The 17,290-nt window shown below is 52.1% G+C and overlaps 2 protein-coding genes across 2 annotated transcripts; both read left to right on the top strand.

Moving 5' to 3' along the window:
* Positions 1-445: 445 nt before the first annotated feature.
* LOC111080863 (nuclear pore complex protein Nup205) lies at positions 446-7,761 on the top strand. The gene is made up of 11 exons (XM_022376707.2): positions 446-560; positions 637-782; positions 855-1,178; positions 1,264-1,365; positions 1,430-1,995; positions 2,066-2,596; positions 2,687-4,295; positions 4,383-5,737; positions 5,815-6,873; positions 6,934-7,091; positions 7,248-7,761. The coding sequence occupies exons 1-11, from the start codon at positions 554-556 to the stop codon at positions 7,658-7,660; spliced, it is 6,270 nt and encodes a 2,089-aa protein (XP_022232399.2). The 5' UTR covers positions 446-553; the 3' UTR covers positions 7,661-7,761.
* An 870-nt stretch (positions 7,762-8,631) lies between these two features.
* Positions 8,632-15,622, top strand: LOC111080864 (thyroid adenoma-associated protein homolog). The gene is given in 8 exon segments (XM_022376708.2): positions 8,632-8,889; positions 8,980-9,205; positions 9,280-9,561; positions 9,642-10,498; positions 10,589-11,991; positions 11,993-12,865; positions 12,930-13,094; positions 13,845-15,622. Coding segments are annotated over 8 exon segments (5,412 nt in total). The 5' UTR covers positions 8,632-8,780; the 3' UTR covers positions 15,342-15,622.
* The last annotated feature ends 1,668 nt before the right edge of the window (positions 15,623-17,290 follow it).

Below are 17,290 nucleotides of genomic sequence, written 5' to 3'. Positions count from 1 at the left end.
GTATTTGACCACAGGTAGGGTGGGCGCGCGAAGTGGAAACACCTAGACTTCACCCACTTGACAGCCGTCTATTTGTTTGGTTCTTTTTGTTTGTCTTGCAGTCTATTGTAGTTTTTTTTTGTCTGAATTGATGTCCCGAGAAGTCGAAATCTCAAACTTTGCTTACATTTGGTGGGCAAGGGGAACTACCCATCCCTGGGGTCGAGAGCTAGCCGGCGTTGCCCCACGAGCCGCAAGCCGAATGTAACAAATATACAATATAAATTGTAAGAGTGACCATTGTAAAATATATAAAATATACCTCCTCCAAATTAGAAGTGTGAACAAATAAAAAAAGCCGCGCCCCGCGCGTACCAGCAGCTGTGTATGGAGTGTGACCGCATTTGGTTAAGACAAAAGCCAGCAATGCTTTGGCAAAGCATCGAGTGATTTCGATTGAAGCCGTAACTGGTCACACACAAACCGGCACCGATTCCCACAAAAACAAAAATTTACCGCGTTTTTATTTATATTATATCTTGTTTTGCTACGTTAAATAGAAAAAGAGCCAAAAATGGATGGTATGTGCTGGGGGACATCATATGTCTGGTGGTACATATAATTTTGTATTCTCTGTGTATTTTTCGTGTGGCAAAGGCATGACCGAGGACATGTGGACGCCATACAAGCATCTTTATGGCACGATGCAGCAGGCGATTTCCCAGCCAAAGGATCTCATTGGCGAACTGGAGCAGTGCCTCAAGAAGTACAAACAGAACTTTTCCAATTTTCTACGCAATCCGGTAAGGGTCCACCCCCCCCACATAACCTCTGGGACTGGCCTCTGTCTGACTGACTGTACCTTTTACTTTCAGCCAAAGAATGAGAAAAGCCGCAATCAGCTAAGGGCGGGCATCAACGAAGGCATACCGCTGGGCGCCCAGGGTCACAAGCTGGTACTCTCCCAGGACCTGATCGATGAGGCCATCATATTGTCGGATATGTTCGATCTGGATGAGCTGTTTGCCGTGGAGCTGCTGTATACCGCCCAGCGTCAGCAGATGCATCATCCGGGACTGTCGCGTGGCCTGGTTGCCGTTTTGCTGTACTATGATGGCCGCAAGGCCATGGCCTGTGCCCTGCGCGATATGATGCAGACGATCAGCGGCGTATCCTGGGTGACAGAGCTGCCCAGAGAGGTAGGTGTACAGCATGGACTCTGCCTGTGCTCCAAGTAAATGGTCTAATGGGCTGTGCTCCCTTTCTCTCTCTATTTCTTGGCAGTTCCTCGCGTTGGTTAATAATTATGTGCAGAATCTGACGGAGGAATCGAATTTGTTGGGTCGCCTGCTCGATATACTCGCCGAAATGGATGTGGTCAAGGAGGTAAAGCATCCTACTCTCACACCCACAGCTCTTTAATTGCATTCCCGCCCTCCTCTCTGGACAGAACCTTATGCTGACCAAAAATCGCGCCTTTGGCTCCACAAAGCATCAGAATCAAGTGCTGGCCTTATACGAGGACATTCGCAAGGCTGTGGCCATGAGTCTCTTCAATTATGCCGCCCAACGTGGCCTGCCCCGTGCCAAGGCCATACGCCTAATGAAAATGCTGGCCGACTGCAAATGCAACGAAAATGCTGGCGGTAATATCGATGATGTGACGGTCATTATGCTAATGGCATTGCTCTACTCCTATGATACGTCCGTGCTGCTGGGCACCGATGTGGTCAATCCGTATACGTCACGGCTGCCCATTATGTGGGATCCGGAGTTTGCCAAGGGCTTCTATGAGGCTTTGTATGCCCAAGGCAAGTGGCAGACACCGCGCCTGGATGCCATCATCAAGTATAGCTTTGCCCTGGCCCTGGCCAGCCTGCGGCATGCACCCAGCCAGCTGCAGGCGCCCGCCAGTGCGCTTATACCACGCGATGAGCAGCTAATGGATGAGGCACTCGCCTCCAATGTGTTTGGCTTCATCTATCGCCAGTTGCTGGAGAATGAAATGATTTACAAGTGAGTTAGCGAGTCAATGGACGCCTAAACCTAAACCTAAACCCTTTGTGATGCTTTCGTTTTTGTGCAGCACGGAGTTCATTTATCGACGGGCGCATCTATTGATCACCGATTTCATTGACTTTATGCACGCGAAAGTGGCTGAGCTACGCAACCGGGCGGATGAGTCGGCACGCACGGTGATTAGTTTCCTGAATGAAGGCCTCGAACCGCCACCAAATTTGGATGCAAACTTTGAGCTGCTGATGCTGTGCGTGGCCCGTCTCTATGGCGATCGGCGGGCCAGCTACAGTCTGTGCAATGAATATTGGTGTGCCAGCGATACGGGCACAACGCCTGACCGCAGCAGCAACGACAATGCCGGCCTCTTTGCCCTGTCCAATAGCTCGCGGGCCGTGTCCCTATTCAAGTTCATTTCATTGGCCAGCGAACTGCTGCCACAGACGCTGTTCAAATCGTATCTGAAGATGATCACGGGCCTCACACGCACCAAGCTCGCGGCACGCAGTGCCTTCAATCTGCTCAAGAATTCACCATCGAGTGCCTCGAGCTATTCGATGGGCTGGGATCATTTCTTTCAGGCATTGGCCAGCTATTACAGGTGAGCGGAGGCGGGGACAATCAGCTTTTATTTCGTATTCTCTCTATTCCTTTCCTTTCCTCCCTTCCTTCCCTCCCTCCCTCTCGACAGCAACATGCGAACAGATGCCTCCAGCATTTTAGTCTCCAGCAATGCCCCGAGCTGCGAACATTTTATGCGCCGTGCCCTGCAGCCCCGGAACATAACGCAACGCGAAACGGAGCATCTGGTCGCTGTGATGGGGATTATGCGTGCGGTGGCCGAACACGATCGCGTGTCCCGTGTGATGATGTGCGATCAATCCAGCTGGCAGGCGCCACAGGTACTCCTGGGACTAGTGGCCTGTGCCGCACCGTTGGTGCTCAAGGCCGAGATTATGTTTACCCTGGCAGCGCTGGCCAAATCAAAGGACACGGCGCGTGCCATTTGGTTCCTGCTGGAGGAGTCACAGATTATACCCACACTGGGTATAGCGACGACGGCGGCGGCGGCCGGCCAGAACCAGTGCAGCCTGTCGGAGGAGATTGAGCAGAACGAGAGCCGCCTGGAGTCGTACAATCTGAGTCGCGGTGTGCTCCAGCTGCTCCACACACTGATGACCACCCATATGCCGCGCAGCTTGGGCGCTGGCGCACGCCAGCCGGGCTATGATCCGTATCTGAATTTCCTGATGAACGGTATACTCCTCAAGTTCTACAATCGTTCGTACAAGGATGCCAGCGAAATGTGGGAGGTGGGCGCCAAGGGATTGAAACTTTTGTTCTATCTGCTGGCCACATACCGACCGAAGGCGACCGATTTTATGGAATTGCGTGACGAGCATCCGTATCCGGGCTATCATGTGATGCTGCAGCTGCAAGTGAAATCGGATCTGGTGCGGCTGCTGTTGCGCATCATTGAGGATGCGCGCGAACGGCTGGACGAGTACAGGCGCTTTCGGGGCAAGGAACAGCTGGAGGAATGCGCCCTGTATGCCCTCCTGCTGCTCGAGGTGGCGGTGGCCAAACAGAATGCCTTCTTCGAGGCCCATTCATCGGCAAATAGTCCCATTTTGCTATCGGGACTGAATCGTATGCTATTGGACTTTAATCCGCGCACCCGACGGCCCGATTATGTGCTAAAAATCATCAAATTTGTCACCTACAACAACTGGCTGCCCCGCCACTCGCTGGCGGCCATCAAGATACTGAGTGCGGTGACCATGCTGCCAAATGTCGCCTCACAAATCCTCAATATGTACGCCCTGGGCAGCCACGAGCGGCTCGAAGTGCGTCAGGGATTTGTCGAGTGCCTGGAAATGGATGCCCGTTTGGCCCAACAGAACGAGGAGCTGCTCGATGCGATTGTACTCAATGATTATCAGGCCATGGGCGATGTACTCAATCATGGCGGACAACAGCCACCGAGTGTGAGCGTCGAGGACAATGAATCGGAGGCGGAGGCCACGCTCGATGATGGTGGCGACATGACACTGGGCCCCTGCTACGAGGTGGTGGCCCTCAACGACAAAATACCCGTCAGCATTGATCTGCAGATCAAGGAGGCTGTGGTACAGCTATTTGGCCTCAATATTTGTCAGGCGCCGCCAAATTTTGTTTACTTCCTGTTGGGCATCGATGTCCTGCGGGATTTTATGGCCAGGGATAAGCAACAGATTGGCATCGAAGTGCAGTGCTGTTGTGTGCATTCGTTGGTTTTGGTCCTAGAGAAATATCTAGAGGTTTGTACCCGTCTCTTATCTCTTTCTACCTTTGGGTGGGTTCTCACTCACTCACTCACTCTCGCTGTCTCCTTCTAATCCGTATAGAGTCAACGGCATAGCCAGGAGGAATACTGCCCACATACGGCCCATCTGGTGGAGAGCATCTATCAGTTGTTCCATGGCCTGTGCGCCAATCGACGCACCTCGGAAACCATTCTACGCTTCTTTCGCTTGACCTGCAATGACTTTCTGCTGCGACATCTCAGCGCCATGCCATTTCGACGGCATCGCGAGGATCATATGATGCATGCCATGAGCCATTTGCTCAACTGTGTGGCCGTTGAGGTGCGCCTGGCGGCCAATCATGGCCAAACGACGCGCTATAATCTGTTGTGCGACATACTGCTGCTGGGCGGCCAGTCGGAGGGGCAGCGTACGAATCCTGGCATGCCGCAGGACCTCACCAACAGCATACTGAGTGGCACAGCCTCCGCAAGCTTTTATGGCATGGATGTGGGCACCGCTACGGCGGCGATTAAGATGCCCGTCATGCCCGATAAGACCCAAGGATTGCATGCGAATCGTTTGCTCGAATGTCTAGTGCTGGAGGAGGCTACAGCAACCCAACAGCCGCAGTTGCAGTTCTTTGATACGGCGCTGATGACAACGCTGCTCAAGGAATGCGAATCCCGCCCCAGACCGAGTCCAGGCAGTGCCAATGCCGCTGGAACTGGCTCACACATGATGATAAATATCCGCAAACTTCATGACATTCTGCACGATGAATTGCGCACGGTGCAGAGCACCATTGCCACCGGACAGCGCAAGGCGATCAGCGGAGAGATCACCCTGCTGCTGCAGTATGCCGTCGAGGTGAACCGTGTGCGGACACAGCGCATGGCCACGCTCAAGTTTGTGGATGCGTGGTGCCAGCTGGTGCAGATACTGTTCAGCAGCATGCCCGAGGCACTGATGCCGCCGGCATTGAGGCGTCAGTACATCATTGATATTATCGAGAAGATGCTGCTCAAGGTGGAGCCCGTGCAGCCGCTCATCGAGATCTCCATACAGATCACCGAAACGATTCTGCTGCTGTTGGCCAACCTGCGCATCTGCTATTACCAGTTGGAGGATCAGCGTCAAAGCGACGACACCGATGCGACCATCATACAAAATGTTGGCCCTGCTGCTGCCGCTACCCCAGGTGCCACAGGGGCACTCAACAGCAGCAACAGCAACAACAACAATGCCAGCGATACGCTTTCACAGTGGAGAATCAGTGGCTTGCTGACGGGCAGCACGAGCAATCTACGCTTCATCCTGAAACGCATTGTCGAGTGGATAATGGTGAGCGGTGTCAAGTCACAGAAGCTGCGCATCAATCTCTATACGGCGCTGCTCAATTGCCTGCGGATCGTGAAGCGTCTGCGCACCGACGAGGAGGTGGACTTTCATGAAAGGTAAGCCGCCCCGCCGGCCCCAGTTTTATTTTTAGCCTCAATTTAAGTTTTATTTTTCTTTCATTCTTTCCCCGCAGCGTTGCCACACGCCTGGAGAGCACCACACAGACGGCATTTGATCAGCGGCACGAGAATAGGGATCGGCTCAAGGAGATGGCCTCGGAGGTGATTGGGGTGTACGGCGAGAAGCTGATCGATTCGATCTGCCACGATGCGGTGACCGGACACGATGTATGCCGCATGCTGGCGCTGGCCTGCCTGGAGATGATCTCCGAACTGGATGCGGTGAGCACGCTCACCGAATTTGTGGTGTCGCGCGGCTACCTGAAGCATCTTTTGGACAGCGTGGCCGATTCGGATGAGGCGCTGAGCGCCATACTGCAGCCGGTGCCGGAGCACCTGCGTCCGTTGTACGTGTACGAGGCACGATTGGCCTTCTTCACGCGTCTGTCGCAGACACAGCCGGGCGCCCGCATGATGCTCGCCGAGGGAACACTGGGCGTCCTGTCCAATATGCGGGTGTTCGACCTGCAGCCGGACCTGAAGGCCAACCAGTTGCGAACGCAGCCGGACGGCTTTCTGCCGGACACTTTCGAGCGTTTCCATGCCATACTGCAGCCGGCGCTGGTCCTTTGCGATGGCATTGTCAGCTCCCTGGGCTCGCAGAACAATTCGGCGGCCCTGCAAGTGCTCAACTTTCTGTTTGCCCACATCGAAATGGTGGAGACGATGTTGCGCACGGCCACGCCACTGATGGATCTGGGGCACCTGCAGCAGCTGGCATCGATCACAAATCTCTTTTCACGCACCACCACGCCCGAACTGTGCACCGATATGGACAATTGCCAGGACGTGGAGCGCGATCTGGAGTTGTATAATCGACTGAATCGCCTGCAGCAGCTGATGATCGTTGTCTTTAGTCGTTTCACGGTGACCGAGGCCACCATCCGGCAGATACTGAAGCAGCCGCATGTGGAGTCACTGCCCGAGAGCCAGAAGAGTCGTCATATCAAGTATTTTTTGGACATTGCCGCCAATCTGTCGCTCTACTGCCGCCATGCCGTGACCAGCCATGTACGGGACAGCACCACCTCCAAGTTTCTCCTCACGACCATTGTCAATGATGTGACACCACTGTAAGGGCGTTTGGCTATTGTCCGAATACTGTTCTCTTACTGTTATTCTCTTTATTGTAGCACTGGCAAGACAGATGGCAAGAAGCTGACGGCCATTATCCACACAATCATCGATCAGCTAAAGGGCTCCGTGGGCTACTATCTTTCGCAGAAGTCCCATGCCGACAATCTGCTGCAGCAGCGCTCCTCGCTGCCAAACATTTGCTTCGGTCCCAGCGGTAAGTGTCTCAAGGCTCGCGATCCACAAGAATACCGAATACAGCATGCTTGAGTATGGTATAGAAACAACATACATTGCGTGTGCATGACACTGCCAAAAGACACGTACACAGAGCTCATTCACAATCATTTTGGCTATCTTCTTTTCGTTGCAGGTAAAGAAAGCTACGTGGAGCTGAGCCAGCGGCACAGCGAGAAGCGCAACGAACTGATGCAGGCCGTTTTTATAGCCGAACAGAATCTGTATTTGCTGTGGATCCATTTGGACTTTTATATGCGCAATGCGGTGATCTTTGCCAGCGAGAATCGCAGTGCCATCAACGAGAGCAATCTGGACAGTTTCAGCGGCAACGTATCCGTGCTGCATGCCACACCAGATGAGATACTGCAACTGAAGCAGCATCTCATCTCCACATTTAACGAGACCTTCTGCTCGGAGCTGATCGCCGCCAGTGAAGAGCATACGGTTAAGTGCAAGGGCTTCAATGGTTCACTGTTGCGTCGCATCAAAGCTTTGGTGCAGTTTGCTGCCTCCAATGGAAATTCCAATGATAAGTCCTTCATGTAGTCTGGTATTTCCTTTATCCATTTACCCCGCATACCACCCCCCCAAAATTGTTATTTCCGAAAGTAGTTAAGTAATCGGATTCAATAAAGTTAAAAACAAAACAAACATTTATTTACTCTAACACTTTAAGACTTTAATCTTTATCAATGCCTGAATATTGTCCTTAACGCCTCGTTGCATCCAGGACGTAACTCTCCCGGTTGATCACGCGCCGACATGTGCCGTTTGACGTCAGTCCAGACTTCAGTCACGCGCTGCTGTCGCTTGTGGCGTCTTTCTTTCCCATTTCACGTTGCTCTTTTTAAAGTTTACTTTCCGTTGACGTCAATAACTCTGTCATCATCGGTTGGCTGATAACATCCTTTAATCCATTTACTCCCTACCCTCGCTACCCTTTGTCACGGTATCGTTGGAGGAAGGGTAAAAATGCTGCACTCCATTGGATTTGTTTGGCAGCACTTTTCACTGTAACGGTTAGTTTGGTATATTTTTGGTATTTTTGTCACTTGGAAAACATCGGGTGTTTCTGGCAAAAAAAAACACACAACAAATTTAAACGCTGGGCGGGTGCTGCGTGTAAGCCTAACGTTATAAGCAATCCAATAAAAAGGAGTCCAATCCCGTGGAAAATTGATTCATAAAGTGCATTAAATTATATGTTCTGTGCTGAGAGTCATAGCTAGCTAGCAATAGTATGCCAAATATAAAAATCGAGAAATATGATTTCCGAATATGAAGAGAGAACGATTAGCCCATTGTCGACCAGTGGGTATTTCGATTTACACACGAATATTTTGAAACTTGAAACATTTTTTACGCATTTCAGGTGAAAGATATTGTGGTAGTATTTATTTTGTAAGTAAATGGGAAGGATAAATCTACAAGAAGTTTATACAAGCAGCTTAAATAGAGGGGGCTTCAGCGGGTTAAGTTATTTTTTGACTCGGTATATTTACGGTATATTTCTGGGGTACAAGGATCACCCTGGCCACGAGACAGTTTGTTTTGGAAACCCACAAAAATTTGATTCAATTTTTGCGGTGGTTCTATGGTTCGCTTCGCATCTCGCATTCGCATTCGTCCTCTTCATTGTGTTTTGTATTAAAGGTGTGCGCGCACAATGAACGATTTAAATTTACGGGTAACAGCAATCAAGCTGTGCGCCCATCCCAAGCGTTTCGCGGAGCTGCGCGACGCCCTCGTGCCGGTGCCCAACAAGTGGACGGGATGTGAGTAGTGACAGCGCTGAAGCCGCCGCCGCCATCGCCACATCAAGCGACTCCATTTCCGCCACATGATGGAATTTCGATTTGTTCCAGCGCCCCATAGCTTTGTGCAGCAGTTTGCCACGGCCAGCACCAGTGCGGAGCAGGTGAGCGTCATCCGCGGCTGTTTCCATGCACTGCACGAGCAGCAGACCCAGGCTGGGCACGGTGACGGTGAGGATCAGGATCAGGAGCAACGTCGTCTGGCGGTGGAACAGTTTCTGGCCAGTGTGCTCTTTGCCAGTCCCCTCAAGCACTCGGTGCGCAATCAGCTGATCAAGTACGAAGCAAACCCACTAGGAAACAGGAACAACCGTGACACTTATTCCCCCCCCCCCTTTTCCCCCCTGGCAGGCTCTTCTCCGACCAGGCTCTGGCCAAGCAGCTGGGCCAGCCACAGCACACCAAGCCACAGCTGCTGGCCGCACTGCGTGCGGCTCTGCGCGAATTGGCGGCCACAGTTGCCAGCACCAGCACAGATACCCCGCTGACCCACGACCAGGTGAACGATGTGTTTGTGTCGACCAATGCGTGTCTGCAGAATTTCCCGTATGGCCGGGAGGCTCTGGGCCATGAGCTTGATGTCTTTTTGCCGCTCCTAGGTAGCGCCCTCGAACGCTATTGGCTGGACATCAGGTGAGTGCCCAGGATGCGGCTTTAGTTTTAGCCTCAATCAAAACGAATCGCGCGCCCTCTGCTCCGCTCTGCCCCTGTAGCAATAGCAGCGCCCTGGAGCTGTCACCCACGCGGCTCAACGAACTGTATCTGTTTGTGCAGAATGTGCTGCGCTTCCATGTGGGTGTGCTGTCCGAGTGGGGCGACCGGCTGGAGAGCGGTGTGCGTGTGCACCTGCGATCGGTTCAGTTGGTGGCCGAGGAGGTGGCCCGTCACAGGGATACACCGTGGGATGTGCGCTCGATCGCTGGCCTAGTGATTGGCAAGAATGCCCGATTCTTTGATCGTTTGGAGGCTTATCTGGACGAGTCGTCGCAGGCGATGCCCATCGAGTGCCTGCCCATACAGGCGGCTGCTCTGAATGTTCTGCTGCCCGACGATTATCAGCGATATGGCAGCCAGGCAGCGGACATTGTGGATCGCCTGATGGAGCTCACCAGCCACGAGGGCAGCCTCAACAATGTTCTCGTTTACATGGCCAAGCATTTGCATGCCTATTCCAAGAGTCTGGGCCTGCCGGTGCCGCATCTACTCGCTGGGCCGCCGCCTCAGCGTCAGGGCTACGAGCGCATCCTCTATGCGTTGCAGCGTTTCGCTTTGGCCAACATTTGCAGTGGCACGGACTCGGTGCGTCATATGTGCGGTGGCATCTTCATGCAGATACTGCAGCATGGCCAGGCCTGCGGTCTGCTGGGGCTATTTCAAGCGGTCTATCTACGTTTCGAGGAGGGCAGCAGCAGCACCAGCAGCGGCAGCCTGCTTGCTGGCTGTCTGGCAATGGAGAAACTTGTCAGCGTTCAGGGGGCACGCGAGGCTATCAGGCACTGTCCCAGCCTTTTTGGACGTGTGTTTCCCGAGTATTTGGGCGTGGATGATGCCGTCGATTCGCTCTTTAAAGGTGAGAGTCCCAAACAATCCCAATTTCTCAAACCCGCAGAGCTCCGCTTACGTTTCTCTCTCTCTCTCTCTCTCTCTCTCTTCCACACAGCCATGATGGTGGCATCGCGCAAAGAGCAGACCTTCGAGGATTGGTGCCAGCAATGGTTGAACCTGCTGCTGAGGGCCACACAGAACCAAAATAAGCGACTGTCAGCCATCGAGGGGCTGATCACGCAGGCCGTCAAAGAGGAGCCGCAGGCATTGCGTCACATTTGGCTGCAAAACGACACGGCCATACCCTTTAGCACCATCCTGACGGCCATACTGAGCGCACGCAACGACGAGTCAAATGAAATGCGGCAGTACCTGCTCGTGAAGCACAGCCAGATGCTACGAGACGCTGTGGTGGGGCAGGACGATCACCTGCGGCTGCTTACCTTGCGCTTTGTGGGCGCCGCCGCACTGCCCAGCCAGCCGGTCAGCGTCGAGGAGCGTGCCATTATTGGCTACTATCTGAAGCACAACATCAACAATCCCAGTGCGCACATACGCCAGCTGGGCTTTGGCCACATGCTGAAGGTCATACGACGCATCGAACTCTGCCTGGCGGAGCACAGGAAGCGTCCCACCGCCACTGGTGCCGACCAAATGGACTATCTGCGCGGTTTCATGGCCCTGCTGGCCGACAATCTCTTTCATTCGGCCAACTATGGACGACGTTGGCTCTCGCTGCGTCTTCTACAAAGCTGTGCGGTCATGTGCAGCCGCCTGGACATACCCATGGAGGATATACTGACCGCCAATCAGGCGGCATGCGTCGAGTCATGCCTCTGGGACAGCTACGAGCACAACAAACTGGTGGCTGCCGAGCTGCTGATCAAGCTGCAGCCATGCACACGCATCCAACCGGACACTGTGATGGAGCTGCTGGTGTCGCTGCGGCCGCCCGATTCGCTCACGGGTGCCTATCTGCTGCAGGTGCACTGCCAGGCCAAACAGGTGGAGACGCAGCTGGTGCCGTGCCCAGCCGATGCAGTGCGCTATCAGCCGCGGATCTATGCAGCGCTGCAGTGGTGCCTGCAACCGTTGCGCGAGGCTCTGGCTCTGGCCACCACAAATCTCGCAGAGGCCGCCAAATTGAGTCCGATGTACGGCCTGCTACTGGCCAGTCGCCATCTCATCGAGCTGCTTGCCATGCAGGAGCTGGCCAGGGAGCCCCTCTGGCGGCAGTATGTGCAGGAGCTGGTCGACGTCTGCATGGCCATTAGCGAGGTGGTGCTGCCCGTTGTGAGCAGTGTGGCGCCCGAGGGCTACTTGCCGGAGACCAGTGACCAGGAGACGGACCAAGAGGTGGCCAATGTCCTAAGGCGGCGTCTGGATGCTGAGGCGTTGCGTCAGATACGCACCACACCGCAGATGGTGTTACTCTGTGCTTGGCGCAGCATCAAGGAGGTATCCAACATACTGGGCGGTCTAGTGGAGCGCTCGCCCCTCGAGCAGGAGCACCAGCAGGCAGCAGCAGCAGCAGCAGAAGGACGATGCCACATATCTGCTGAGCGCCAGTCAGCTAACGGCCATTGGAGATCACTTCCTTTTGCTGCTGGCCGAGATTAAGCATCGTGGTGCCTTCGAGCAGGCCTATGTGGGCTTCAGCATGCTCTGCCGCCGCTTCTGGCACAGCGATGCGGCCGCGCTCAATCAATTGCCCACCGCTTGGGTGAACGAGGCACTCGATATGATCGAGGGAAAGCAGCAGCAGCAGTCCCTCGCATCGTCGCAGTCTCGTTTGTGTCCCACGCGTCGCAGTGCCGGCATACCCTACATGCTGCAGGCGCTCGTCTGCTCGGAGTTGAAGCTGGGCACCCACAACACGCTGCATCGTTGCATGATCCGGCTGCTGAAGGTGTGCGAGTCGCCACCGGCGGATAGTGATGCCCCCCAAGCTGGCGCTGAAGCGTCTGCCGGCGCTGCCCACTGCCATGCGCTCAACATAATGCGTGCCCTATTCCGGAGCAGCGAGCTGGCCGATCTGGTGGGTGAGTTTGTGGCACGCGGCATCGTTTGCACGCTGAATGGTCTGCTGGCCACCGACTGGGCGGAGCAGAATAGCGCCAGCCTGCTGCTGGCGACGCTCGTCGTCCGCGTGTTCGGTGTGGAGCGGCCGCGCGATGACTCTGGCGAGCTGCATGTACGCAATCGGATGACGGGACGCATTTTCTTCACGCGCTATCCGGAGTTGTACAACTACTTTAGCCAGGGCCTGGCCAGGGCTGCACAAGGGCCCAGGCCGCTGCATGGCGCTCAGAAGATTCATTTGCAGAGCATGCTGATGCTGCTCAGTCGCCTCTATCCCTCGTCGATGGAGGGAGCCGAGTCCACACTGAAGGTGAGGCCCAATCGATCGATGTCTGCTCCTCCCTCCACTGACTGTAACCTTTCGCTCTTTGCAGCTCAGCAATTTTGTGCCAGATCTGCTGAAGATCAGCCTCTGTGCGGATGTGTTGACCCGCGAGAAGGCCGCGTCGGTGGTTGGCAATTTCGTGGACGATCAGGATGCTTTGGTCCGGACAAGGCGCATCCTTGATCAAATGTTGGTGCTGCATGAACGATTGAACGTGAGTGTTGCCCTTTTGGGGTTCTTTTGGGAGGGCACTTGTTCATCCTCAGATACAACACCCGATATATATTTTGCTATCCATGTTCTGGCATCTACTTCCGCCTGCTCATATATCTATTATGATAACTGATTTCACAAGCATTTCAACAGATTTCCATTGCAACTCCCCCTTTTGGGATAATTTTCAGCGATAAATATCGAAAATTAATCATTGATAATTCCATCATCTCTAATCTATTTTTCTTGGTGTTATACATCGATTAAAGCCATAAACATTGATCCTTGATAATTTCTCCATGTTTAAACCATTTATCGTCCATCGATAAATATTGATAAATAATCGTTGATGCTTGGCACTGATTTTTCTCGGTGTAATCAATCGACTAGTTCGATACATATCGTTTTATAATACTCTGGATAATTTCTTCATTTTGAACTGATTTCTCCTGCAGCTATTTATTGTCTAGACTCTAGATCGATAAAAATTTATGTATATATCGATAAAGGATCATTTGGTATCAAGAACTACTTGCTCCTAACTACCCTAAAGTAATATTTCGCGCAAGGAGAAATCCTCTATTCGGTCAGATATTCCTATACTTAATCCCGGCCCTTATTTTTCTTTAGGTATTTCTTCTGTTCATTCTACACATCTTTTATCTTCTACTCTCCATCTCTATACTTTGTTGAGGCTTGCCATTATTTTCTTTCCATTTTCTATCCGTTCCTCTTCCACTCCAATTCGCAGGCACCGCCCTCCCAAGAGGATGCTGATGATGGTCCAATGGTGAGCCACAATCGTATCCATGGCCAGGAGCGGCTGCTGTTGGAGCTGTACCGACGCCTGCGCTGGAGCCGCCCGAATCTGAACCGAATGATGCTGAAGACATTATCAAAAGTGACAATTGATCTGCTCGACAGGAGCCTCTTTCTGTTCAACGGCATGCTGGAGGTGCTGGTGGCCATACTCGAGGATGTGGCGCATGGACAGGTGGAGGAGAGTGTAATGGTCGAGCTGCGGCGCGTGTACGAGCTGTCGCCTGTTCGCATCTATGAGGCTTGCCAGAGGGATCGCCTCTCGCCGAAGATCTTTCAGATCTTTGGGCTCCATCTGCACCGACTGGAGCACCTTCCGGGGTCCGCCATTAAGCACATTGTCACGGATCTGTGCAAATTCAGCGGCCCAATGCCCATGGCGATCGAGGAGTTGAAGGGTGAGCTGTTGCTGTACGTGGCCCTGCAGGATCTGCCGCCGCTTCATATCGATCTGGTCAATGCCGGCGACGTGAAGGTTTTGAGCTTTTCCAGCGACATTGTGCGCTACCACAAGGCCCTCACACCCGACCAGCGGCATGAGCTGGGCCGTGGCATCGCCTCGTCCCCGTCGGTGCACACCTGCCTCCGCCGTATGTACGTCTGGGGCCAGCAGGGCCCACCCAACTGCTGGAGCCTGCAGCTGGCCGGCCGCATTGGGATACTGCAACTGCTGATTCCCCTTAATCCCGCCATCGACTTGGAACGACTACTGGAGTTTGCGCTCGAGAACAACGCCGCTCACGTTCACTTTGGCCTGGTGCTGGCCATCAAGCGCCTGATGGACCGCCAGGAGGAGCTGTCGCAGCCCATCTGGATACCCCTGCTGGAGTATGCACAGATTCTGTGCTATGCCACACAGCCAGTCTATTTGCGGCACAAGGCCATCGGTCTGTGCGAGCGTATTGGCATCGAAATCTCACGGCAGCTCTTCCTCGGCGATTTGGAGACGCTCGGGCGTTTTGCCCGTCTGGTGCTCCTTCTGCTGGTGGACGATGACGAGGGATTGCGCAACGATGCGGCCGTGATGGCCGACCAGATGGATTGGGATAGGGTGCACCCGAAGCCGGAGCCCAAGAAGATTCTCGCAAATGTAGTGCTTAAAAAGTTCCTCAAAAATTTCATTGACAGCCTGGAAAAATACGGCAAGGATAATGGCTTTTTGTTGCGCCTATTTAGTATCATTATCGAGCCGTTCCTGCTGATGGCACAGGAGACACCCAGCCCGGAGCATGGCGCCTTGGGGGAGGATGGGGCGGATGTCGATCTGTTTGACAAGCAGGGATGCAATCTGTACTGTGAGACGCTGATGGTCATCCGCGAGGTGGCCGATAGCTTCACTGAGGCCTTCCCCCAGGACACTGCCCTGCTGTCGTCCATCGCAGAGGTGCTCCGTGCCAATGTCGTTTGGTCCAGAAGCGAATGGAATTAGAGCCACAGATGCTTAAACCTGAAAAGTTCAAAAAATGTTTTGGAATCAATGCATTTGGTTAGACGTTGTACATATCAAACCTATACTGAAATAAAATTATGTTATCCACCAAACTAAACATTCTGTACACTTAACAGAGCGCTCATCGTCAAGATCGACTCGAGGCGCACAAGCGAATGCTGCCAAAGAGAATGCACGAGAATTGTATTGACTATTTGTAATTTTATTTGCTGTTCATTTATCTGAAGACATGTTTAAGCCCTGTGAATTTTGTTTTTTTTTTTATTGAATAATTATAATAAAATGATACATCACCACTTAAATTTTACAATTACAAAAAACATTTGCCATAAAACTGCTATAAATTTGCCTTTGTTAATGTGTGATTGTGTGTGTGTTTTGGTATGCATACGGTACATAAACCGTCTACAAATTTGTCGTCGCAACTAGAACTTGAACCAGTTGGACTGCGGAGAGGGATTCCTACGTCGAGCAAATGAGGGTCTGAAGACACGGCGACAGCCTCTGTTGATTGCAGTTGTAGAGAATGAGTGAACAGGCAGTGATGGTACTGTTTCTGATACTGATTTTATTCAACAAACTTAATTTCTATTTATAGGTAACAAAAGGTACAGAAAGTGCTGAGTCTAGTAAGAATATGGTAAAAGGGAATTGGAATTAATATTGAATTAATTTGGATTTAATATGATATTGTGTTATTGGGCAATTGTGATAGTCAGCAATTGCACCAGTGTTTTGCCCTCTGACGAGCGATCGCATCGTTGGCAGAAATTGCTGCAGAAGCGGTTATTTTTGACTCAGCTACAATGCCTTGTCGTTTGTTATTATGTCTCCCGTTACATGGGTCGACCTGACTTATTCGATAAGTGTATATTATGTAATATTAATTACTGCATAAATATGCGACTGAACATTCTCCCGGCCGTTGAACTGGTGTTCAACCATCGCCCAAGTCGACTGAAAAGCGGCGTGGAATGGGCGGTGATGATCCGCGTGGCTCTGTTTGGTTGATTGTTGACGGCCTTGGGTTCCATGATCGATACTTCTTCCGGAGAATGAACGCAATAATCAATAGCATTGATATTGCTAGGGCAGCATAAGTAGCGATTTGATGATGCTGCACTGTGTTGAGATGGTGTGGCAGCCTTTGTTGATTGATTGCCACTAATTGCAGGCGTAAATCTTCCAATTCTTGAAGATAGTCTGATGTCTGGTTCTCCAATTGTGCAGTTGCTGGCGAAGGGGGTGTCGTTGGTAGCGTATGTCCCCAAATCGAGTGTAGGCTGATTTGACTTCACTGATTGTTGTGCTGAAGGTACTGATGCTTATTTCTGTATTGCGAGCAGTGCATCCAGGTGACAGTGAGAGCAAGCCAGTTCCTTCTAGTTGTATGGTTGATGGAGACCCGTTGCAAACTGCCTGAAGTCTCATTGTAGAGTGTGTTGCAAAAATCCATTTATTTGCTTGCTGAGTTTTGGACCACACCATGTCCGCCTTCGTGTGGGTCACTTCACATAAAGGTGCTGTTTTATTGTTAAACAGCTGAAACTCACAGCGATTGTCGACATTGAAGACTGTTTGATGATCAAAGCAGATGTATTCTGCGTTGAGTAGTTTAAAGCAGCGTCGAAATTCTTCTGGAGTAAATCCCATGAATTGATCTCGGTGAGTGTTTACAGTGATTATGGTTGTTTTGAGATTGAACAAGCTCCAACTTGTTGAGTCCCAGACCGGAATCGGCATGATACTGAAAACTTCGAGCTGAAATGTTGAAACTAACGGTAGTGTCACCTTGAAAATGACGTGTGTGGTAGTCAGTGTTCCTTCAGCGCGCATTAGCCTGTATAATTGTATCACATTTTGTGTTGTGACAGGCAACATTTGATCAGCTGGCAAGTGATCCCGGATTTGGTCTAGTTGCTCTCTTA

This window comes from Drosophila obscura, unplaced genomic scaffold, assembly GCF_018151105.1.
Source record: "Drosophila obscura isolate BZ-5 IFL unplaced genomic scaffold, ASM1815110v1 contig_29, whole genome shotgun sequence".
Classification (NCBI taxonomy): domain Eukaryota; kingdom Metazoa; phylum Arthropoda; class Insecta; order Diptera; family Drosophilidae; genus Drosophila; species Drosophila obscura.
The sequence above is the reverse complement of the archived record's forward strand: the minus strand, read 5'-3'. Positions and strand labels throughout refer to the sequence as shown.